The sequence below is a fragment of the Tursiops truncatus genome, chromosome 1 (assembly GCF_011762595.2).
Source record: "Tursiops truncatus isolate mTurTru1 chromosome 1, mTurTru1.mat.Y, whole genome shotgun sequence".
NCBI lineage: Eukaryota > Metazoa > Chordata > Mammalia > Artiodactyla > Delphinidae > Tursiops > Tursiops truncatus.
The window spans coordinates 41,114,468-41,139,174 of record NC_047034.1 but is presented as its reverse complement, the minus strand read 5'-3'; the positions used below and the strand labels follow the sequence as shown (position 1 = coordinate 41,139,174).

At 35.4% G+C, this 24,707-nt stretch overlaps 1 protein-coding gene across 8 annotated transcripts in view; it reads right to left on the bottom strand.

Moving 5' to 3' along the window:
• Positions 1 to 24,707, bottom strand: part of RPS6KC1 (ribosomal protein S6 kinase C1) — a 217,607-nt gene that overhangs the window by 46,490 nt on the left and 146,410 nt on the right. For 7 of the 8 annotated variants that reach the window (XM_019918312.3, XM_019918311.3, XM_019918315.3 and 4 more), the window contains 2 exons: positions 1,760 to 1,807; positions 404 to 536 (listed from right to left, as the gene is read on the bottom strand). In XM_019918312.3, coding sequence (XP_019773871.1) covers positions 404 to 536; positions 1,760 to 1,807 — 181 coding nt within the window. Of the gene's footprint in view, positions 1 to 403; positions 537 to 1,759; positions 1,808 to 2,398; positions 2,488 to 24,707 lie in introns of those variants that run through there. The other variant, XM_019918318.3, reaches the window with a different exon arrangement.

The following is a 24,707-nucleotide window of genomic DNA, read 5'->3' as shown; positions in this document are numbered from 1 at the left end:
AATTAATTAATTCTTCAGGGGATGCTCTTCATTTTGTCATCTAACATTAGTGTATCTTCTCAGCAGAAAACAAGAGAAATCCCTAAAATAAAACTTAGTTCTCTTAGCACACATTCGCATTAAAGTTCTCATCATATTGGACCAATCCTAGGAGTGAGTAAGTAGTTAAGTATATCTAAGAATGTTACTACAGTTCAAATGAAATCTGCCTCTCGCCTGGGCTTTCATTTTCCCTCACAACTCAAACTAGGGAGGGAGAGCAGAGGAATAAGGAAACAATCTCTCACTCGTGTTTCCTATGTTTTATCCGCTCAAGTAATGACAGAAGTAAGAAGGACATTACAGAAACTAAAAAGCTAAGCAGGTTTCTTCACTCCACAAACAATTTAAACTACAAACCAACCTTCCACATGCTGCAGCACAAGAAATACCGACTCCTCAGAAATGATGTACTTGTGCAGACACACCATGTTGGGCACACAGCGGGGGATGATGGTCTTTCTGTTCCTGCTGTATTCACTGCTTTTCCTTAGACCCTGACAGAGAACAAAAAGGTCAGTTGTACCCTCAGTTGCCTTTGGAGCCTGCTGTGCTCTGTGTTTATCAACCAAACTAATCTATCCGAGTTACCCTGGGCTTCAGAGAAACCACTCATCTGCTGCTCTATGCCCCTCAGTCCCTGGAGGCTCTGCTGATGGCATCTGGCGTGAATCCAGAGAACGGAAGATGCCACAAAGCTGCCATTAAAATCAATTACGTGGGTCAGTGTTTTTATTAGAGATGCTCTCAAACTAAGTCATCAGGATGACACACAGTTATTTCTCTATGACCTTTTCTTAAGTTTTATTTTACTTATGTGTATCTTTAAAGCAGTAGACATCGTGAGATCAGTTCAAATTCCTGAGACACAAAAGGCATTCCTAGATTAAACGGGCAGTTTTAAAATTCTATTCCAAAAAAGTACAAAGATCATTTTAAGTTTTCTCCAAAGGAACAAGGTATGTGTAGTTTCTGCTGTCATATCCTGGTTTAAAAATCTGAGAAAATGCCAGTGATAAAGTATACTCATAAAAAGAAATTTATTTCAGTATATGTCATTGTGACCAACTGCCATGTTGATGAGTAAAAGAAAAAATATCAGAAAAATATAAAACTAATCCGAAATTCATTAATTCTGGATGCTGTGGAAATGCTTAAATTAGGATATTTTTAGAATATGTACTACCACAATCCACTTCAAATATGATTTTGAAATTACAAAATTGAGGGGGTTTTCTTCCTTTATTCATTTAATTACAAATTGAGTAATACAGAGAATCAAAATTGAATTTAGAAAAAAGACAGGGCCAGGGGTGTAGATAACACTTTCCCAAATACCTGTAACAAAGACTTTAAGGCAAAATTTCAGCTCTTAAGAACTATAATCATAATCAAAGGTATGACTGCGTGTGGTCTTCACATATTATGCAAAATGTACTAGAGATGTATTTAAATTATACACTATACATTTAAACAGCATAAAATGAGTCTTCAACTTATCCAAATTATTTCCTCCATACTCTATAACCTAAGCCTCTTTTTAAATGTATGCTATAGAGTATTTATCCACTGTGATGGAAGGACACAAAGTAAAATAAATACAGATCACTGCAAACATAAAAGAACATTCAAACACCCAGAAAAAAATTAAATATTTTCTTTCAGAAGTATAATTTGAAAATAAATTTCTAAATTCATTAAACAGAAAAATTCTACTTACTTTTAGAATGAATGTCTGTTCTGTCCTTGTGTCCATTACAAGTAAAACCTACATAAAAGACATGAGTAATAACCTATTTACAATACAATGAAACATGAACTCATAACTTTTTGAAACTATACTTTAAAGGTTTGGGGGAAGTGTTGAAATTGACTCTGCCAAAATTGTTAATTTCTGAATTGATTTTTTTTTTAAGTCGCCAAATCACAGGATTAAAACAGTCTTATCTAAAAGTGTGTTTCCTTTCTAAAAATGCCATATTTTAGAAACACTACTACATTTTCCTAGATTTATTTTTAAAATATATTTCGAAAAGGAAGAATTATTTTAGAAAAAGAACTTTTCCTCATGAAACATATATGATTTTAAAAAAGTAAAAAAAATTTTTTTTTTTACAGAAATTGAAGTCTCAGTTTTCTTCCTAAAACCTCTAATGTAGCAACTTGCTACAATGTGATCTCAATAACCCAGGCTCTAACCCAAGGCACCCTTCTGGTGCTACTTCTCCATCCTGGACTCATCCTTAACTCCTCTTTTCTCGTCAGCAAGTCCTGCCAGCTCTATCTTCAAATTGTATCCACAATCTGAACTCACCTCACCACTTCCACAGCTATTACCCTGAATGAAACAAAGATTTACCTGGATTATAACAATGGTGTCCCAACAGATTTCTCTGCTTCCATCTTTGCTGCCCTATGGTCTATTCTCAAAATAGCAGGCAGGGTTTGCTTTTAAAAACATAAGTTATATCATGTCACTTCTCATTCAGAGAAAAAGCACACATTCAAAACAATGACCTCAAAAAAAGAAAAAAAAAAAAAAACAATGACCTCAAGACCCCTCATAATCTCACACATTGCCCCCTCAAACTATCCACTCCCCCTGCACCCATCTTGGTGAAAAAAAGAGTGAACAGAGATAGGGAATTATGCTACCATATTTATAGTTTATATTTTATAAACATTTTAATATTTATATTATATATTTTATATTATGTTAATCTTATCGTTTTGGAGAAACACTATAGCAGAGGTTGGCAAACTTTTCCTGTAAAGATGCAGGTAGTAAATATTTAAGGCTTTGCAGGCCCACACGGTCTCTGTTGCAGCTGTTCAACTCTGCTGTTGTAGCACAAAAGCAGCCAGAGTCCGAAATGGGCCATCGCGGGAGAATTTACACCACAGAAATCTGCAAACACTGTAAACAGGGTTTTTTTTTCCCCACCCCCTCCAGAGAGTTGGAAGTCAAGGGTAAAAGAAGATATTAAGCTTAGAAAAATAAAAGAATGGTCAGAAAGAGAAAAACAAATACTATATGCTAACACATATATATAGAATCTAAAAAAAAAAAAAAAGTGTTCTGAAGAACCTAGGGTCAGGACAGGAATAAAGACGCAGATGTAGAGAATGGACCCGAGGACATGGGGAGGGGGAAAGGGAAGCTGAGACAAAGTGAGAGAGTGGCATGGACATATATACACTACCAAATGTAAAATAGAGAGCTAGTAGGAAGCAGCCACATAGCACAAGGAGATCAGCTCGGTGCTTTGTGACCACCTAGAGGGGTGGGATAGGGAGGGTGGGAGGGAGACACAAGAGGGAGGGGATATGGGGATATATGTATACATATAGCTGATTCACTTCGTTATACAGCAGCAACTAACACAACAATGTAAAGCAACTATACCTCAATAATGATGTCAAATAAATAAATAACATACATACATAAATAAATAAATAAAAGAATGGTGAGAAGAAATGGGAGTTACAAAGAGGAACCCGTTTAAGACCTGATGAATTTTAAGTAATAGTGACAACTTCATCTTTGACCCCTCTTCTGAGTGCTTGACCTATATTCTTTAACTCCATTTAATTTCAATTGAATATTCCCACAGATACCTCCTAAACTCATCTCTTCCTCTTCCCAAAGCCCTGTCCCCACTAAAACTAAAACAAAATCCCGCTTCACCTCTTACCATATTGAATAACACCACCACCCATGGAACACCCCCAAATCAAAAAGCTCCCTAAGTCACCGTGAATTCTCCCCTGCCCCCCACCTTCATAACCAGTGACCAAGTCCAGTCAATTCTACCTCCTAAGTATTTCTCTCCTCCACCTTCTACTCTCTTTCGCCTACCATGTTTTAAGTGTTTAATATGTGCTATGCTTTAGTCATGTGTAATCATTGTTAATTCCTTCAATTACCCAATAAGATAGTTTTACCATTCCTACCACATGTGAAGATACTATAGCTTCATCTGTAGAAGCTATAATGGTAGATAATAATAGTATCTACCATTTGTGAGAATTTCAGTGAGATAATCCTTAAAACTGCTTGGTACAGCCAGTTATTACTATTATTGCTATCACTATTATTGCTTCTTCTCCCTGAAATGTTCACCCAGCCCCTTATCAAACAAGCACTTATCTTTCCATATTCAGCTCAAATGTCACTGACATTTTCTTCCTTTGTTCTCCCACTGCATATGGTACCAGCCTCTTCAATTTGGTTTTATTTGGTCATTTGTCTATATCCCAACCAAATGTCAAGCTTTTTATCAGCATGGTTAAGCAGAATAACAGTTGCCAAAGACACTCATATCTTAATCTCCATAACTTGTGAATATGTTATGTTACTGGCAAAAAGGACTCTGCAGATGTAATTAGGGTACAGACCTTAAAACAGATTACCCTGGATTATCTGACTTGGCTTAATCAAATCACATGACCCCTTAGAGAACTGTCTCTGTCCAGAACTGGAGAGCACAAAAATGATATGGCAGAAGGGGAAATCAGAGGGATTCGAAGTATGAGAGGGACGTGTTGTTGCTGGATACAGAGGTCCACACGTAAGCGCTGGAAAGAGCCCTCTAGGAGCTCACAGTAAGCATGAGAAGGAGCAGGCAGCTTCTAGGAACAAAGACCAACCCTTGGCTGAGAGCCAGCAACCACAGTCCTACAGCCACAAAGAAAAGAATTCAGCCAACAACCTGAATGAGCTTGAAAGTGGATTTTCTCCCAGTCTCCAGTAAGGAATGCAGCCCTGCCAGCACCTTGATTTTAGCCCAAAGCAATCCATGTCAGACCTCTGACCCAAAGAACTTTGACATAATAAATTTAGTTGTTTTAAGCTGCAAAGTTTGTGGTAATTTGTAATGCAGCGATAGAAAGCTAATACAGGGCAGAAATTGTATTTCCTCCAACACATAACCTATCCATCTCCCACAGTAATTGTTCAATAAACATATGTGAATGAATTTAGGTGTAAAAGTTTGGAAGGTAGACAGCAATTTGGGAATGGAGCTTAGAAAATAAGTCAGGACTAAAGATGTACCGTAACTGAGCAATCTCCATAAAAATAACAGCTAAAGACATGAGGAAGTACCCCAATGGAATGCTCACTTTATAGCAGGCACTGTGATGGGGGTTAAGGAATTAAATCACATAATTCATTTAACAATCCAATGGGGTAGGTATACTCTATTTTCTTCCTTTTTGGCCACACTACACGGCATGTGGGATCTTAGTTGCCCAACCAGGAATCAAACCCGCGCCCCTTGCAGTGGAAGCGCAGTCTTAACCACTGAACAGCCAGGGACGTTCCAAGGTAGGTATACTTTTGTTAACCAATGTTACAGAGGAGAAAACAAACATAAAACTGTTAACCTGCCCATGCTCCCAAAGCTAAGACGTGCTAGAGGTGAAATCTGGCAATCTGGCTCCAGGGCTCTTCCTCTTTAACTGCTAAACTATACTATTTATGTCTGTGTATACATAGCTGGAATATTGAGGGTATATAATACGATAACAACCAAAAGTACAGTGAGAAATACACCAAAAACCCCAGAAAATACAGTGGTTCAGACATCAGGAAAAGAGAATGCTTAAAATGAGAGTAATCACCTGTGCCAAACAACAAAGAGAAGCCATGAAGAATGAGGACTAAGAAGGGACTACTGCCTAAGGCAGTTGGGAAGTCGCTCATAACTTTCAGTACTACATCATGTAGTCAACTGGTGGGGACAGAAGCCAACTACTCGGAGTTAGTAATGGGTGATAAGAAAATGGAGGCAACATATACATGTCTTTCCAAAGAGAAGTATGTCAGAAGAAGGAAAAACACTAAAATGAAAGAGTTAGTAGGATCATCAGGTTTTGAACTATTTTCAGAGAGGGTAGACCTATTTGCCCATGATTTCCCTCGGAGCTATATTCACCACCAATCTTGAACCTCCTAGGCATGGAAACACATTCAAAGAACTTGAACCTTGACAGTTAAATTAACATATCATGAGTGCAAAAGGGGGTACACCTCTGTAAAGGAGGGCTCAATAAACATCTACTGAGTCTGTGAAGACATTCAGTATTCCTTAAATCTCATCTGTTTTCACATCAAGTTATGACTCTTTTAAGCTATTCATCAGATTCCAATCCTAATTTAAATAACATACTTCTATGTGAAATAGAAAACGTTTCACTAGGTAAAAGGTAAGGAAGCTGTACAAAGCAAAGAACTTTTTTCTACCAGAAACTTCTTAATCGACTGAACAGAATGTACCTGCATAAATCAGGAGTGATATCTCTTTGTTGGTCTCACTTAGCCATGAAGCATGAAGTGGATCCAATAAAAAGGCCAAATTAAGATCGATCAACATGGCTGAGAAGGGCTGCTTTGTTTACATTTACTTTCTGCTCCAAGTTTGTCTGCAACTAGACAATGTTCACATTGAGGCAATAAACACAAGAACATATGTGATTTTTTTTAAATGTGCCCTTTGACTGTCAATTTCTCCCAAACAGGTGTTGGCTAAATGATTATAAATTGGCCTCTGGATACACCTCTTCAACTGAGCCGTACAGGGCTGGTGATAATATAATTAGACCTAAAAACATCAGGCTGGTGAATGCTTTCCATCTGTTTGGCAATAATGTTTAGTTAACAGTAGTCTTTAAAAGAAGCACCTTCAACTTCAGTTCTTAAAGTTATTTATAGAGCCATTCTTAACACACCAGCACTCCTGCTAACAAGAGCTTTAGCCACTTGGAAATTATTAGCCATGTGGCTGTATACAAAGAGAAACGACTGCATTTAACATCTGTATCTTTCCAAATTTACACGCTTCAACCTCATTTAGAGTCATTTCTTAATGAACAGTGCTATGGCGCTGCATTAATATTATAGTTGCATGCACAGAGATCATAAGGAGCCAAACATTTTTTTAATGCCAACAGCAGGCCAATCTGTAATGAAGCTGTCAGCATAAAGGACAAAATAATAGCTTCTTTAACCCTCAAACAGAATTCGTTCATTTGTGGACTAGAACATATCAATTTAAAAACTGCTTCATGGGTTTGCTCACCTTTATAAAGACAAAAGTCTAATTTGGTACTAAGTGATACAATTGTCTTCCCAATAAAAGACTCCTAAAACCATCTTTTGTTTCATGATAAAACAAGTACTATAACTAAATCTGTCATGAAATAATTATCTTGGATATCATACCTTTTGGAAAGAATACAAGTAATGTATTTTTCCCTTTTATTTTTCACACTTACTTATCAGCACTATATTAGCATATGGTCTAACAGGAGAGATTACTTCATCTTTGCCCGTGGTAATATATAGAATCACTGTTCCTAACTGGGAAAAAAAACAGACAACTTATGCCTTTAGGATTAGCCTCATCTGCTCCTCAATTCCACCAGCACAATGAGACTTGCCTACTCTTCTTTCGCAACAGTTGCAGGAAAAGCTCCAATTGATTATAAGTCAATTTTGTTAACTAGAATGGGGAAAGCCCAATATTTAACTAGGTACCATCTCTGGAAAGATAGGAGAGGTTGGGGAATATATCAAGAGTATCAAATGATTGATTTGATAAAAGTATCAAATGAGTTTTTTTTAAGCATATGAAAAATAAATTTGGAGAAAAGAAAAGAGACAAATAGCAATAAAGACACTATGATTGTGGTGAGGAATTATGGATAGTTCCCTTCAGTGAAGATGATGTGCCAGCCATTTTTTAATTTTTTAATTTTTTTAGATACTTAATTTAAAGGTTGACATTCAAAATTACCATAAATCAAAATGTCTCTAAAAGTAAATTCAACTCCAATTCCTTTAAAAAGAAAGACTACCTGGGTTATCTGAGGGAATATCTATCTCTGCTTTGGTGCCAGTTACTTCACAGGACTCCAGAACAATTAATAAAAGTGTTTTTTTTAATGTTTAAGAAAAGCTTACAGAGATAGCCATACCAGACAAACAGCGTTTCCCTTAATGGTGTCACAGTACCATTCGTGTTGACAGGATGTCATCTAAATGGACTTCAATTGTGCAAGTTATACTGCTGGGAATTCACACATAAACAAACATACCAGAAAAGAACGGGATAAACATAATAAAGAAGCCAGAGAAAACAGAGAAGCCCAATTCCACAAGTTAGAGAGTCTTTTTCAACATAGTTCCAGATAAATATGATTATACTTACCGTACTCTCTTTTTAAAAAAAGTCCACACTTAACTTGACCACTATTAGATGAGTTACTAAACTCATCTTGGCAGCTTTATAGGAGCTAGTAATGTTATTCTTCTGTAGAAATGGTTTTGAACAACAAACCTAAAGCACTAAACCTTTGCTCTCCCTGTCAATACCACAGGATGATAAGCAAATGTTATTTATATTTATTGCTAAAACCCATCTCATTTTATATGTTTAAAATATTCAAAATGTATTTCTACTGTTGATTGTTAATTCCATACCTTATGCTCATGAGATAATCTTATAAAAAATTTAACTACCAGAAAACAGAGTACTAGGTGACCTTTAATACCAACAATTCTCCCCACTGGGGTCTAACTTTCTCTTTCTTTGACATCAGAAGGCTAGCAATGTTCCCTGTACCACTGCCCAGCAACTCCAAAAGCAAAAGATACTCAGCCTGCCACTTCTGTCCATGAGAAGCTGCAGCATCAGGAGCATCAGCATGAACAGACTGTGTAGAGGAACTTCTCACCTGTTATGCCACGAAATCAATCTGTTCTTAATGGTCATGCTCACAAAAGTTGTTTCACTGATAAGAACTGAAGTATGAAAAGTAAAATTTGACACGGATACTTACAACTCTATCCTAAAGGGCATTTTCATTTACTACTCTCAAGAATCTATTTTCAGCAAAGCATAAAAGGTACCCCTGTGATGTAAAGGGAACAGAAAAAAATTATTTGGAGTCTTACCAGTGTTTTATTTGTGCTAGAACTTCCAACATAGCACAATATCATGAACTAAGTGAACAAACAATCAAAAAGCGTACTGCTGGGGCTTTCCTGGTGGCGCAGTGTTTGGGAGTCCGTCTGCCGATGCAGGGGACGCAGGTTCGTGCCCCGGTCCGGGAGGATCCCACATGCCGCGGAGCGGCTGGGCCCGTGAGCCATGGCCGCTGGGCCTGTGCGTCCAGAGCCTGTGCTCCGCAACGGGAGAGGCCACAACAGTGAGAGGCCCACGTACCACAAAAAAAGAAAAAAAAAAAAAAAAGGGTACTGCTTTGTGGACTGATAGCAAAGCCAAAACATTACCAACCAACTCAGAGCAAGGAGAAATATCTTTTTGAAGCGGGCTAAGTTCTTTAGGCTTCTATATAAGCTAGAAGTATCTTCAAAGGTAGGAACCACAGAACTAATCTACTAGGATTCTATGGAAGTAGTACGTAAGATCCACATTTCTTTCCAATTATTAAATTCCAAATTACCATAAATCAAAATATACTTTACACACCATTGTAAAGCAATTATACTCCAATAAAGATGTTAAAAATAATAATAAAATAAGGAAATGTAAAATTATATATATATATACACTTTAAATGTTTATCCAAACACATTTAACTCCCAAAAACATCCCAGTTCAGTTTACATAATTCTTTTATCTGCCTTAACTACAAGCATATTGGGGCAGGGGCAGGAACCACAGTAGGACTAGCAAGCAACACAAATCTAAACTGGTAAGTAACGAATTCTTGTATAAGAAAACAACTAATTTTAGATTTCTTTAAATGCCCAGACATTTACAAAGGTTTGAGTATGCTAATTTTTTAATTAAAAGATATTTCAGCAGCGAAAGCTCTTTCATATGCACTACTGATTCTTCATCAAACGTTAACTTTCCAACTTAACACCAGTATAGCCGGTGGCAGCCTGAAGGTTCACCATCTGCTGCTACCCAAAGTCACTGTGGCCACCTTCAGAACATATGCATCAAAGCCTGGAGATAAGAGACTGAAGGAATACTGTGTAAGCCAGCATAAGGGTGATGACAAACCTAGAGGCAGGCAACAGGCAAGCTACCAGAAAATTCAGAACATCACGAACCATCAGTCACCTCTTAGAATACATACCCAAGGTCACAAGGGACTCCAGTGGCTGAACAAAAAGACAAGAGAAATACTACCTCTAATGGAATTTACTTAAGTAAATGTGATGATTTTTTCCTTTAAAAAAAGGGGAGAAGTGGCTAGTTTTTTTAAATCCCCTATAATTTTATACAAAGCAAGCATACAATAAAATGAAATATAAATTGAAGGGTGTGTTCAATCTATCAAATAATAATAAAGGTATATATATATTTTTTTAGGTAGTCATTAAATAAGGTACTTTGCTTTGAAAGGTTTGTTTTCTGTGTACCATCATATCCACAATCCAAATGTTACGCAAGGTAAATGCACTTTGAGATGAGGTTTTATAAAATCCACAAAATAGCAATTAAAAATTCTGATTTCTGGCTACTCAAAAATGTCATTTATTTAAGGTAATGATTATATTCACCACAATACCTCATGTAGAAACAAAATACTGTGGTTTCTTTTAAATTACTACAAACAGATAATCTCAAGAACCTAGCTATATATTCATCTTAGAAGAAATGCACTTATATGAAATTTTCTTATACATCATCTTTGATTCCTGGGTTGGTTTTTTTGGTATCTTTAATGTAGTTAGAAGAAAAGCAGTATAGAAAGTATTTTTTTAGAATATATAAAGCATCTTTTAATTCTTGATTTTAAAATGGCAGAAGATACATTTAGTTTGCTTTCATTCTAATCTTAACCCTGAGTTTTAAAAATTCTTCCAAGCTTCCACAGCGAATTAGTTATAAATTAATTTAAAACTAGGGCATTATTAAACATTCATGTACCCTAAGAACTGTCATAACAAAGCCCATTTGTCCTGACCTCTATTTAAATTGAACACAACCTGTTGAGCACAACTATCTACAGTTTCTGTAATCAAATACAATACTGTTGTGTGTGTATGCTCCACAGGAACACAATTCATGCCTCTGTATACTTAGTAACTTCAATAATAATCATGATGATTTTTTTAGAAGATCACAGTTTCTCATTGTGATAGCTAAAAATAGAGTAAATGTTACCAAAGTACCTTTATCTTCCAAGATGTTATGAATCATAACATTATGATTATAATGTTATGAATCATAACATTAAAAAAAGAAAATAAGCATATTGTGGTGGTGCTAAAGAGATTTGCAAATACAAGTAATTTACTCAAAATTCAAAGGCCAGTCATTCCCACATTGTTTCATTCCTCCAAGGGGCATTGAAATATGGTTGGCAAAGATTGTTTTATCAGGATCAGAAAAGATAAAAAGGATTTTAAAGATGTTCCTCGGGACTTCCCTGGTGGTCCAGTGGTTAAGACTTCGCCTTCCAGTGAAGGGGGTGCAGGTTCAATCCCTGGTTGGGGAGCTGAGCTCTCACATGCCTTGTGGCCAAAAAACCAAAACATAAAAACAGAAGCGATATTGTAACAAATTCAATAAAAACTTTAAAAATGGTCCACGTCAAAAAAAAAAAAAAAAGTTTCTCTAAAAGTCACTTGGCCAACACCTGGATTATTTATCCTTAGGCGAATAGCTAAATCTAGTCCTGCCTTAGGGCAATGCAAAATACATGTGATTCTCCAGAAAATAATCCAGGGAGTAATTATTTCAACCACAAATATGAATTTTAAATCTCATATTCCTGTTACCCAAATGTCAATGAATGTGAGCCATTCCTCAATGATGTTTCATACTAGGATGTGAGGTTAATGATTTAGTGAACAATAAACCTATCACAGAAATGTCTTTTTTACATATATGAAAAAAGTTTTACTTTGTATAATTTTTCAAATCCTAGGCCTACACATCTATTACTTCATAAAACATGCTTCCAAAGGACATGGTGTGTCTTTGTAAGAAAATAGGATATAAATATAGCAGAAGGCAGAATATAAAAAACAGAGAAATCGAGTTTAAAACAGAAATGCTGAAGAGCTAGGAAAAACATCCACTCAGGAGGCTCTTCTCAGATCCAAATGCTTTAAAAGCTAGATCTCTACACCTTTGTCATCCTCATTTTGTTTGTCTGTTTTCTGTTTTTGCAAAGCAACTTGCCCAAGGCCACAAAGAGATTATGCTAAAGAGAGGTAAAAACTCTGAAGTTCTGGGTTTATAGGCCCAAATTCAGTTTATGTCATTCAATACCATAATGAAACCATTTGTTCTCTTTGGTTTGAATTCTGAACTTCACTTGGGATAATGACTTGACACTGTTAAATTTAGATGAAAATTAATTCAATTATAAGTATAGTCTGCTGTATTTAGCTTTAGATCCTTCTTATTTGCATTTGCTAGAAACACCTAATACTCTGGTGCTGATATAAACTATGTCCATTCATACTCTGGTTTAATATTTTCATTCTGCTGCTAAGTGTGTTCCATAAGTATGCTCAAATAAATTTATAGGCCCTGGAAACTGAAATAAGTCCCTAAAGAGCAGCAAATATGTCCACATAGGTTTCATATAGTGTTCAAAATTGGTGCAGTGTGTACTCAGTAAATGCTATCTTATAAGGATAACAGACGGACACAGAGGCTACATCTTCAAGTCAATCAATACATATCCAACTAAGTTGCCAATGTCAGAGATAGCCTGATTCCAATTCGGAAGAAAATGCTTCAAGGGCAAGAAAGCTTTAAATGTTATTATTTTTAAGTGTTTTAAATGAGTTTTGCACTTTTGTAGCAGATGGAGTTGAAATTCTGGTACTGGTCAAAATTTAACAATGTTTTAATATGACCAGAAATTTTATTTAGTAGAAGAATACAATGTGTTAATGTTCTAAAAAATTCCAAAATATTTTAAAGTGTATATGAAACACAAAGACACAACACTCATTCTCAAACTGATAATTTCATCGACTGCAACAATTTCCCGGCCAACAATCTACAGGTGTATTCTGTGAGAGAGGGTGAAAAAGGGAGGAGGATGAATGTTTTGACAGTTTTCAAAACTACTCTTCTTGCTCTGATCCTGAACGTGTAGTATATTTTGAGGTACAGACTCACAGAGTATTTGAAATCTTAAAACACATGTATCTATTTTTGTCCCCTTTATAACTATTCAGCAAGCATTTGTTAAATCCTTACTGCATGGACAGCACTGTATTTAGTTAGGCATTATCAGAGAAAATAAAGAAGGATAAGTTATAGTTTCTGCCCTCTAGGAAAGGTTAACAAGATATTTAAGGCAACTAAAGGCATACAAGCTAAAATAATACACAACTGAATGCTAAGTTGTGTTAATTCAAAGAAAGGAAAGATGAGTATTACAGTTAAGGCAGAGATAAGCTTTCAGCTAAGTCTCGAAGAATGGACTAAACATAGGTGGGCAGGAAGGAAAAAAGGAAGAATTCAAAGAGTTGAAGAAGCTAGAAGGAAAGCATGCGCTGAGTGTCCCACAATTCCTTTAGCCTGAAACTCTATTCTAGGAGCTAAATCCTACTCATTCCTCATGTCTTTGTTTTGCTTCTAAGAAGCCTCTGGAGAGCCCCAAGCTAGGCACCCCTCCTACATGTTCTCACAATGCCCTAGTGTACTTCCTTCACCCAAAGCAGTTTCACACTGTATTGTAACTGCTATTTCCCACTGAATTATAAACTCTGAGAGGGTAGAGATTAGGTGTTTTATTCACCATTGTATCTCCAGTGGCTATTATCACACTTGACATATAGCAGGAGCTCAACAAATATTTGCTGAATGAATGAATGAATAAATGAGAAAATAGAAATGGAAAAGACCTGGAGAGAAATGGTGAGGAGGCAGGCCAATTAGAATAAATGGTCCCTACCTTTTTTAAGATAATGTGAGTAAAGAGGTATCATTCATTCATTCATTCATTTTTTCCAATACATATATATTGAGTATCTGCTGTTTTTAAGTCACTATGCTAAATGTTAAAAATACAAAATTAAATAAGATATAGTCACCAAGCTGGTGTTTGACATGTTATAGAGGCTTATTCTCCAAAGACACATATCTTCTGCACAGGATTTAGACTATCTTTTCTATCTAATAGATGTCTGTGAATACTGTACAAAAATATATAAAAATGTTAATTTTTAGGAAAGAAGGAGGAAAATACTTGGTATTTGAGGCATATGAAGGCTTGTTGGAGGAGGCATAGAAATAATATCAAGAACTACCATACAATATGGATGAATGCTATGACAGATAGGTTCAAGGCATTAAAAGGACACAGCAAAAGATATTTACATTAGACCGTAGAGGTAAGTAAGCAAGGGAGCCTTCCAAAAGAAGACAATAATTAAGAATGAGACAAATTAAGTGAGGAAGGAAAGGTAAAGTCACTCCAGGTAGAGGGGTGTAAAACATGACACCTTGTGTATCTTACAAGTTCCACAGGGCTGTAACCAAGACAGCATGTTGAGGTGGTCTGGGAATGGTCTTTGTAGGCTTAGCTAAGAAATGTGAACATTATCCTAAAATTCTATGTGAAGGTATTAAAGACTTTTAAGCAAGAGAGTTATTCGTTTTTGAAAAATCACTTTCCTAAAGTATCAGTTTTATGAATTATTCTGGCAACAGTGTTGATAATGAACCAGAGGAAAATGAGACTAGAGGCAAATAACAGTATGTCTTAAAAGGGGGATAAAGAGAATAGTGTATATCTTTAAACTTACAATAACTTGGGATGCCTAAATTTTGATGTGAAACAGCTGAAGGAAAGATGGCTTAGTTGTAACTAGCAGTACCCAGGAGGTATTGGGTCAACCTGAAATAATTATTCTCTAGCTATATATCATCTGCAGGATTCTTTGTCCTATTTTGTTGAAAAAAATTTGGTAACAACTTGAAAAAGGTCAACAAAGACATGCTGATCAAAATTATGGATGCCATGAAGCTGAGAGGACTGCACAATGTGTTAAATTTAACATTCTCTGAAATACAGATCACTATCCCCTAGAGAAACTGCATTAAATAACAGTAAAGAAATGTTTAAAGTTATACAATAATGACTACAAAGAAAATAAGAGAGGAGATGAGAAAAGATGGAAAAGTTTCAGAAGACAGAAAACAGAATGAATCAGATACTACAGACAGCTAAAGGAGGGATTGACGAGTGCTACTGAAAACAGAGGCAGTATATGAAAACCTAAATGCCAAATTGATGAGGACATCAGTCCTCCTTCAACCACTGGGCTCCCAGAATGCTGGTTGGTCCAATACGAGATCCCTTGGTAAGAGATTTAAAGGTTCTTTTCTAAGAAAACCAAATAGCCTAAAAGTTAAGGCATATAAATACTGACATTATTAGGTCTCCTAATAAAACATCTGGATTATTACACAAATTGAAGGTCACCAAATGCCCAGCTCAACAAATGAAAAAAAAAAAATCCCACCAAACAAATCATTGTAAAATTTTAGAATAGGGAGAAGAGCCTATAGGCCTCCAGCAAGAGAAAGGGAGGAAGAAAAAAAATGGGTCGGGAATTGGAATGCAATATATTGGGTTGGCCAAAAAGTTTGTTTGGGTTTTTTATGGAAAAACCCAAACAAACTTTTTGGCCAACCCAACAAAGACTGATGAAGAGAATTCCCACAGTTACAAGAAGTGGAAGTGTGGTGAGGAAAGCTATGGAGAAGGCCAAGAGAACAAACCAATCCATACGTAATCAGAACAAGGAAGGAATCCAAGAGAAAAGACTCTGAGAAAACCACTGATCTAATGTACTATTTCAGGTGTCTGACTGCATTGAGACGTTTTCAAGTTTTATCAGAGAGTTTAGTAATAAATAATGATAGGGACAGAGAAAAAAATAAGCAAATGGGGGAAAATGAGGCAATTTATTAACTCTAAGAGAAAACCAAAAATTTGTACATGGAAAGTCCAAAGATATTTCAACAGATTGAAATTTAGGCCAAATTTAAGCAAACTAAAACTAGAATAAACAAACATAAAACACTACCAATTGGAAAGACAACACACTGTGTTGAAAAAGCTAAAAACTGGTTATTGGAGAAGGGCAGTACTAAGGACTAAAGTATTTGGCTCAAGAGAAAAAAGGATTTTCTAGGAGTTTCAATTGTGTAAAATGGAATGACTGACTTTGAGACATTAAGTAGCTCTGTCTTTATTCACACTTCTTTACAGTCCCTTCCATCCTGTTTTAGAATTTACATACTGACCTATATCTCTCCTGCTAGACTAAAGAGAAGAACCATGTCTTATATAGCACCTAACACAGTGCCTGCTACATGGTGGCATTCAAAACAAGTTTGTTAAATTAATAAATAAAAGGCCCTGAAAAAAATAATAAATTAATTAATTAATTAAAGGCCCTGAAGCTGAAATACCATTCAACGGGGCACTACAGATGGGCCACAAGATCTGTAATTCAGTGGGTCAGATGACCTTAAAGTTCTTTCTAACCCTGAGATTGTATACCCCAAGCCATTAGGAGGTAAAATGAAACTTGTCCCTTTATTTTGAAATTACTTAGGTTCTCCTATTATAAAACTGACCATACAAATATATTATACATTATACAATCATACTTTGAATACAAAAAGAATTTGACTTCTTTGGAACAAAAATACTCTATTAGTCCAATATATTAACATTAATGTCACAGATAAAGGGTTTTACAAGTATAGAATTCATTTTATACTCTTAATTATAATTAAGATGTGAATTTCAACAATAGAGACAGAATAAGATATTGCAACACTGAACATTATGAAACATAACTAAAACTCATGTGTGTGTGTATCAAACATGTGGTTGTCCCTTGTTTTAAAAAATCAGGTATACTAGATGTGGTTCCTTAAAGATATTATTAATTATAATCACAGCCTATTTTTATTCCTTATATAAAAACTATGGGTAAACTACATTCGCTTAAATTAAGTTTGTGGTTATTAATGTTATCTGCACAATCTAGCTCTATTGTTTACTATTCCTTATCTTCTTGAAGCAGTTTTTGGTTCACAACAAAATTAAGCAGAAAGTACAGAGTTCCCATATACCTCCTGTCCCCAAACACCCACAGCCTCCTCTACTATGATCATCTTGCACCAGTAGTACATTTGTTGAAACTGATGAACCTACACTGACACACCAAAGTCCACAATTTATATTAGAGTTCACTCGTGGTGCTGTACATTCAATGGTTTTTGACAAATGTACAACACGTACCCACCATAATATCATCATGCAAAATAGTTTCACTGCCCCCCAAAATTCTGTCTCTGCCTATTCATCCCTCCTCCCTCCTCCTAATTCCTTGCAATCACTGATCATTTTACTCTCTCCATAATTTTTTGCCTTTTCCAGAATGTCATATAGTTGCAATCACACAGTATGTACCTTTTTCAGATTGGAATCTTTCACTTAGTGACATACATTTAAGTTTCCTCCACATCTTCATGGCTTGATAGCTCATTTCTGTTAAGCGCTGAATAATTTTCCATTGTCTAGATGTACCACAGTTTATTTATCCATTCATCTCCTGAAGGACATCTTGGTTGCTTCCAAGTTTTGGAAATGATGAATAAAGCTGTTATAAATATACACATGTAGATGTTTGTGTAGATATAAGTTTTCAACTCATTTGGGTAAAAAACTAATGAGCATGACTTCTGGATTATATAGTAAAAATATGTTTAGTTTGGTAAGAAACTATCAAATTGTCTTCCAAAGTGGCTGTACCATTTTGCACTCCCAACCAGCAATGAATGAGAGTTCCTATTATTCCACATCCTCCCCAGCATTTGGTGTTGTCAGTGTTCCAGATTTTGGCCAGTCTAATAGATAGGTGGTGGTATCTCATTGTTGTTTTAGTTTGCACTTCCCTGATGACCTATGATGTGGAGCATCTTCTCATATGCTTATTTGCCATATGTATGTGTATCTTCTTTGGTGAGGTTCCTGTTAAGGTCTTTAGCCCATTTTGTAATTGGGTTGTGCATTTTCTTATTGTTAGGTTTTAAGAGCTCTTTGTATATTCCAGGTAACATTCCTTATGATATATGTCTTTTACAAATATTTTTCCCAGTCTACAACTTGTCTTCATTATCTTGACAGTGTCTTTCACAGAGCAGAAGTTTTTAATTTTAATGAAGTCCAGCTTACCAATTATTTCTTTCCTGGATCATGCCTTTGGTTATATCTAAAAAGTCACTGCCATGCCCAAGGTCATCTAGATTTTCTCCTATGTTGTCTTCCAGGAGTTTTATAACTTTGTGTTTTCATTTATGTCTATGATCCATTTTGAGTTAATTTTTTTGAATGATGTAAAGTCTGGGTCTAGGTCCCCTTTGTTCATGTGAATGTCCATTGGATGTGGTGTTCCAGTACCACTTGTTGAAGCAACTATCTTTTCTCCATGGTATTGCCTTTACTCCTTTATCAAAGACCACTAGACTATATTCATGTAGATCTATTTCTGAACTCTCTATTCTGTTCCATTGATCTGTCTGTTCTTTCACCAATCCCACACTGTCTTCATTTCTGTAGCTTTATAGTAAGTCTTGAATTCAGGTAGAATTAGTTCTCTGAGTTTGTTCTTTTCCTTCAATATTGTGTTAGATTTTCTGGGACTTCTGTTCCTCTGTAAAAAATTTACAGTCATTTTCTCAACATCCACAAAATAACTTGCTGTGATTTTGACTGGGATTGCACTGAAAGTATAAATCAAGCTGGGAAGAACTGACATCTTGACAATAATGAGGCATCCTATCCATGAACATGGAATATCTCTCCATTTATTTAGTTCTTCTTTAATTTTTTCATTAGAGTTTTATAGTTTTCCTCATATAATGTTGTACATATTTTGTTAGATTTCTATCTAAGTATTCCATTTTTTTGGAAGTGCTGATGTAAGTCATATTGTGTTTTTAATTTAAATTCCCCTTATTCACTGCTGGTATATAAGAAAGTGATTGGCTTTTATACGTTAACCATGTATCCTGCAGCGTTCCTATAATCGTTTATTAGTTTCAGTAGATTTTTTGTGCTTTCTTTATATAGACAATCATGTCACCTTAAACAAAGTTTTCTTTCTTCCTTTCCAATTTTCGTATTTTTATTTTCTTTTCTTGTCTTATTGCAGTAGTGAGAACTTCCAGTAGGATGTTGAAAAGGAGAGATGAGAGAGGACATCCTTGCCTTGTTCATGATCTTAGCAGGAAAATTAAAGTTTCTCACTATTAAGGATGATGCAAACTATAGGAGTTTTGTAAATGTTCTTAATCAAGTTGAGGAAGTTTTCCTCTATTCCTAATTTGCTGAGAGTTTTTAATCATGAATGGGTATTGAATTATGTCAAATGCTTTTTCAGAGTCAATTGATATGATGATGTGATTTCTTCTTTAGCCTTCTGATATGCATTAACTGACTTTCAAATGTTAAACCATCCTTACACACATGGGATAAATCTCACTTGGTCATAGTGTATAGCTCTTTCTATACATTATTAGATTCAATTGCCTAGTATTTTGATTAGGATTTTTGTATCTATGGTCATGAGAGATACTGGTCTACAGTTTTCATTTCTAGTAATATCCTTAGTTTTGGTGTTAGGATAGCACTGGCCTCCGAGATTGAGTTAGGAAGAATTCCCTCCACTTCTATCTTCTGGAAGAAATTATAGAGAATTGGTACAATGTCTTCCCTAAATGTTTGGTGGAACTCACCAGTGAACCCATTTGGCCTGATGCTTTCTGTTTTAGAAGCTTATTAATTATTGGTTCAATTTCTTTAATAGATGTAGGCCTGCTCAGATTGTATATTTCTTGTGTGAGTTTCAGCAGACTATGTCTTCCAAGGAATTGGTCCTTTTCATCTAGATTATCAATTTTGTGTGCACAGAGCTGTTCACAGTATTCCTTTAATACCCTTTTTATGTCCATGTGTGTAGTGATGTCCACTCTTTCATTTCTGATCTTAGAAATTTGTGTCATCTCTCTTTCTTTCTTAGTTAGCCTAGATAAAGGCTTATTGATTTTATTTATCTTTTCAAAGAATCAGCTTTCAGTTTTGTTAATTTTCTCTACTGATTTCCTGTTTTCAACTCCTATGATTTCTGCCCTAATTTTTATTCTTTTCTTCTACTTACTTTGTATTTAATTTGCTCTTCTTTTCCTCATTTCCTAGGATGGAAACTTAGATGACTGATTTTAGATCTTTCTTCAATTTTAATATATGCATTCAATGCTATAACTTCCTTCTAAGCACCACTTTCACTGCATCTCACAAAGTTTGATAATTTTTTCCTTTTCATTGAGTTCAAAATATTTTGAAATTTATCTTCAGATTTTTTATTTGGCCTATGTGTTATTTAGAAGTATGTTGTATAATCTCCAAGTATTTGGGAATTTTCTAGTTATCTTTCTTTTACTGATTTCTAATTTAATTCCATGTGGTCTAAGAGCAGATATTGTAAGAATTCTACTCTTTTAAAGTTGTTAACGTGTGTTTTATGATCCAGAATGTGGTCGTGATCTACCTTGGTGAATGTTCCATGTGAGCTTGAGAAGAATATATTTTATGCTATTGTTGCATGAAGAAGTCTGTAAGTGTTGATTATGTCCAATTATGTTGATTGATAGTGCTGCTGAGTTCAACTATGTCCTTAATGATTTTCTGCCTACTGGATCTGTCCATTTCTGATGTTGAAGACTCCAACTATAATAGATTTACCTATTTCTCCTTGTAGTTCTATCAGTTTTTTGCCTCACGTATTTTGATGCTCAATTATTAGGCACGTACACATTAAGGACTGTTATATCTTCTTGGATAACTGATCCTTTTATCATTATGTAATGCTTCTGATAATTTCTAATAATTTACCTTGCTCTGAAGTCAGCACTGTCTGAAATTACTATAGTTATTCCTGCTTTCTTTTGATTTGTGTAAACATGGTAAATCTTTCCCTAACCTTTTACCTTTAATCTAATGTGTCTTTTAAAATGACTCTCTTATAGATAACATATAGTTGGGTCTTGTTTTTTAATCTACTCTGACAAGTTCTGTCTTTTAAATGATACATTTAGACCATTGATCTTTATGATTATTTACTTCTATTAATTGCCCTGCTTATTTTTCCTATTTTTCTCCTCCCACTCTTCTTCTACCATTTGTGGCTTTAATTGATCATTTTATATGATTCCATTTTTTCTCCATTTTAGCAAATAAATTATAAATCTTTTTTTACTTTAGGGCTTGCCCTAGAGTTTGCGATATACATTTACAACTAATCTAACTCCACTTTCAAATAAAATTATACTGCTTCTCAGGTAGTACAAGTACCTTATAATAGCAAAATATTCTTAATCCATCTCTCTCATCCTTGGTATCATTGTCATTCATTTCACTTATACAGAAGTACACATAAGCATATATATATACATACATAACTATACATAATTGGATACATTGTTTCTATTAATATTTTGAACAAGCTGTTTTTTTCTCTTTCCAGTATTCCCATTATGCTTATATTATGCCCTTTATAGTTATACCACAGTTCTTGGGTATCCTGTTCTATTTTTTTTTTTTAGTGTTTTTTCCCTTTGCTTTTCAGTTTCAAGTTTCCATTTACATATTCTCAAGTTCAGAGATTCTTTCCTCGGACCTGTCAGTCTACTAATGAGCCAATCAAAAGCACCCTTCATTTCTGTATAGTATTTTTTACCTCTAGTTCTCTTTCCTATTCTTTCTTAGAATAAAATTCTTTCTCTCTGCAAACATTATCCATCTGTTCTTGCATGTTGTCTACTTTTTCTATTAGAACATACAGTATATTAGTCATAGTTGTTTTTAAATTCATGACCTGATAATGCCAACATTCCTCCGTATCTGAGTCTGGTTCTGATTCTTGCTCTGTCTCTTCAAACTATGGGTTTTTGCCATCTAGTATGCCTTGTAATTTTTTGTTGAAATCTGTACATGATATACTGAGTGAAAGCAACTCCAGTTAACACTTTTTTAGTAATGTGGTGGTAAGATGACAGGAGAGGGGAGGAATTCTATAGTCCTATGATTATGTCTTAGTCTTTTAGTGAGCCTGTGGCCCTGGACTATGAATTTCACAAGTGTCTATCAGCTTTTCCTCAGCCCTAGATGGAACCAGATGGCTACAGGGGACTGGAGTTGGGTATTTCCCTTCCCCTACACACAAAGCTAGAGCCAAACTGGAGTTTGGCATTTCCCTCCTGCCAAGTCAGTTAGGCTCTAATAAGAATAGAATGTTCTGGCTTATTTCAAAATGTATACTTTTCCCCTTCCCCTTTCAGGAAGACTGAAGGGATTTTTCTCCAATATTCACTGTGAGAACCTGGTAGAGCTCCAGGAGACAAAACTCACAAAAGTAAGGGTACACCCCATGGAATTTTTAACTCTCAAACTTGTCCCTATTGGATCTCTGCCAATTTGTCAGTTACAGTCCAGTTTTATACCCTGGGACTACTTCCCACAGAGGTTTATGCTGATGGGTTTCTGCTTCAGTAACCTGTGATTCTCTGTATCTGATGTCTGTCTCTCCAATGTGGGGGGCAGCTATTGGCCCTATGACTTTACTTCTCTGGTAGATGTCAGAAGAGTTCTTAGTTTTTCAGTTTGTTTAGCTTTTTACTTGTTGTTAGGATGGAGTGGTGCCTTCCAAGATCCTTTCATGGCAGACCAAAAGCAAAAAAGGACTACAGTGATTTTTAAGTATTTATAAACACAGGTTTCAATAGCGACATTATTAATACTATGCTACACACAAAACCATTGTGATGAATTACTTCATTATAAATATATCTACATCTATATATAGTACTGCTGAATATACTATAATATACTGAAACTATGATTATATTGTATTTGCAGGTTCTAATTTGAGAATTGTTACTCTATTTTTATAATATACTATATATTTGAACTATATACTAAAAATATAGTAGTAAAGTGTATTGTTGTCTTATATATGTGAAAATTACTCTACATTTACTATAAATAATATTCACAGCAGTGATTTCTTAAAGGTTGCAACAGAATAATAATAAATTTGTCAAAAACAATATGAAAGCATATTGGATTATCTCACTTTTGTCGTAATATGAAATCAATAAATTATAGCAATAATTATTAATCCTTATCTAGTTTATTAGTAGTTTTTTAAATGTCTTTATCCTATATTACCTGGATTTGTAAATAAATGAAATATGGGAAATGAATAAAGTAGGAAAAATATAATTTTGTGACTTTAAGAATGATATATAAATGGAATCATAAAACATATATTTGAGATTCATTTTTTTTTATATTTGAATTTTATTTTATTTTTTTATACAGCGGGTCCTTATTAGCCATCAATTTTATACACATCAGTGTATACATGTCAATCCCAATCGCCCAATTCACCCCACAACCCCAGCCCCCATGCTTTCTCCCCTTGGTGTCCATACGTTTGTTCTCTACATCTGTGACTCAATTCTGGCCTGCAAACCAGTTCATCTGTACCATTTTTCTAGGATCCACATATATGCGCTAACATACGATATTTGTTTTTCTCTTTCTGACTTAACTTCACTCTGTATGACACTCTCTAGATCCATCCAGGTCTCTACAAATGACACAATTTCTTTCCTTTTTTTTTTTTTTTTTAATAATTCTTTATTTTATTTATTTCTGGCTGTGTTGGGTCTTCCTTTCTGTGCGAGGGCTTTCTCCAGTTGCGGCAAGCGGGGGTCACTCTTCACTGCGGTGTGCAGGCCTCTACACTATTGTGGCCTCTCCTGTTGCGGAGCAAAGGCTCCAGAGGCACAGGCTCAGTAGTTGTGGATCACGGGCCTAGCTGCTCCATGGCACGTGGGATCTTCCCAGACCAGGGCTCAAACCCGTGTCCCCTGCATTGGCAGGCAGATTCTCAACCACTGCGCCACCAGGGAAGCCCAACTTCTTTCCTTTTTATGGCTGAGTAATACTCCACTGTATATATGTACCACTTCTTCTTTATCCATTCAACTGTCGATGGGCATTTAGGTTGCTTCCATGACCCGGCTATTGTAAATAGTGCTGCAGTGAACATTGGGGTGCATGTGTCTTTTTCAATTATGGTTTTCTCTGGGTATATGCCCAGTAGTGGGATGGCTGGATCATATGGTAATTCTATTTTTAGTTTCTTAAGGAACCTCAATACTGTTCTCCATAGTGGCTGTATCAATTTACATTCCCACCAACAGTACAAGAGGGTTCCCTTTTCTCCACACCCTCTCCAGCATTTGTTGTTTGTAGATTTTCTGATGATGCCCATTCTAACCGGTGTGAGGTGATACCTCATTGTAGTTTTGATCTGCATTTCTCTAATAATTAGTGATGTTGAGCAGCTTTTCATGTGCTTCTTGGCCATCTGTATGTCTTCTTTGAAGAAATGTCTATTTAGGTCTTCTGCCCATTTTTAGATTGGGTTGTTTGTTTTTTTAATATTGAGCTGCATGAGCTGTTTCTATATTTTGGAGATTAATCATTTGTCCGTTGATTCCTTTGCAAATATTTTCTCTCATTCTGAGGGTTGTCTTTTCGTCTTGTTAATGGTTTCCTTT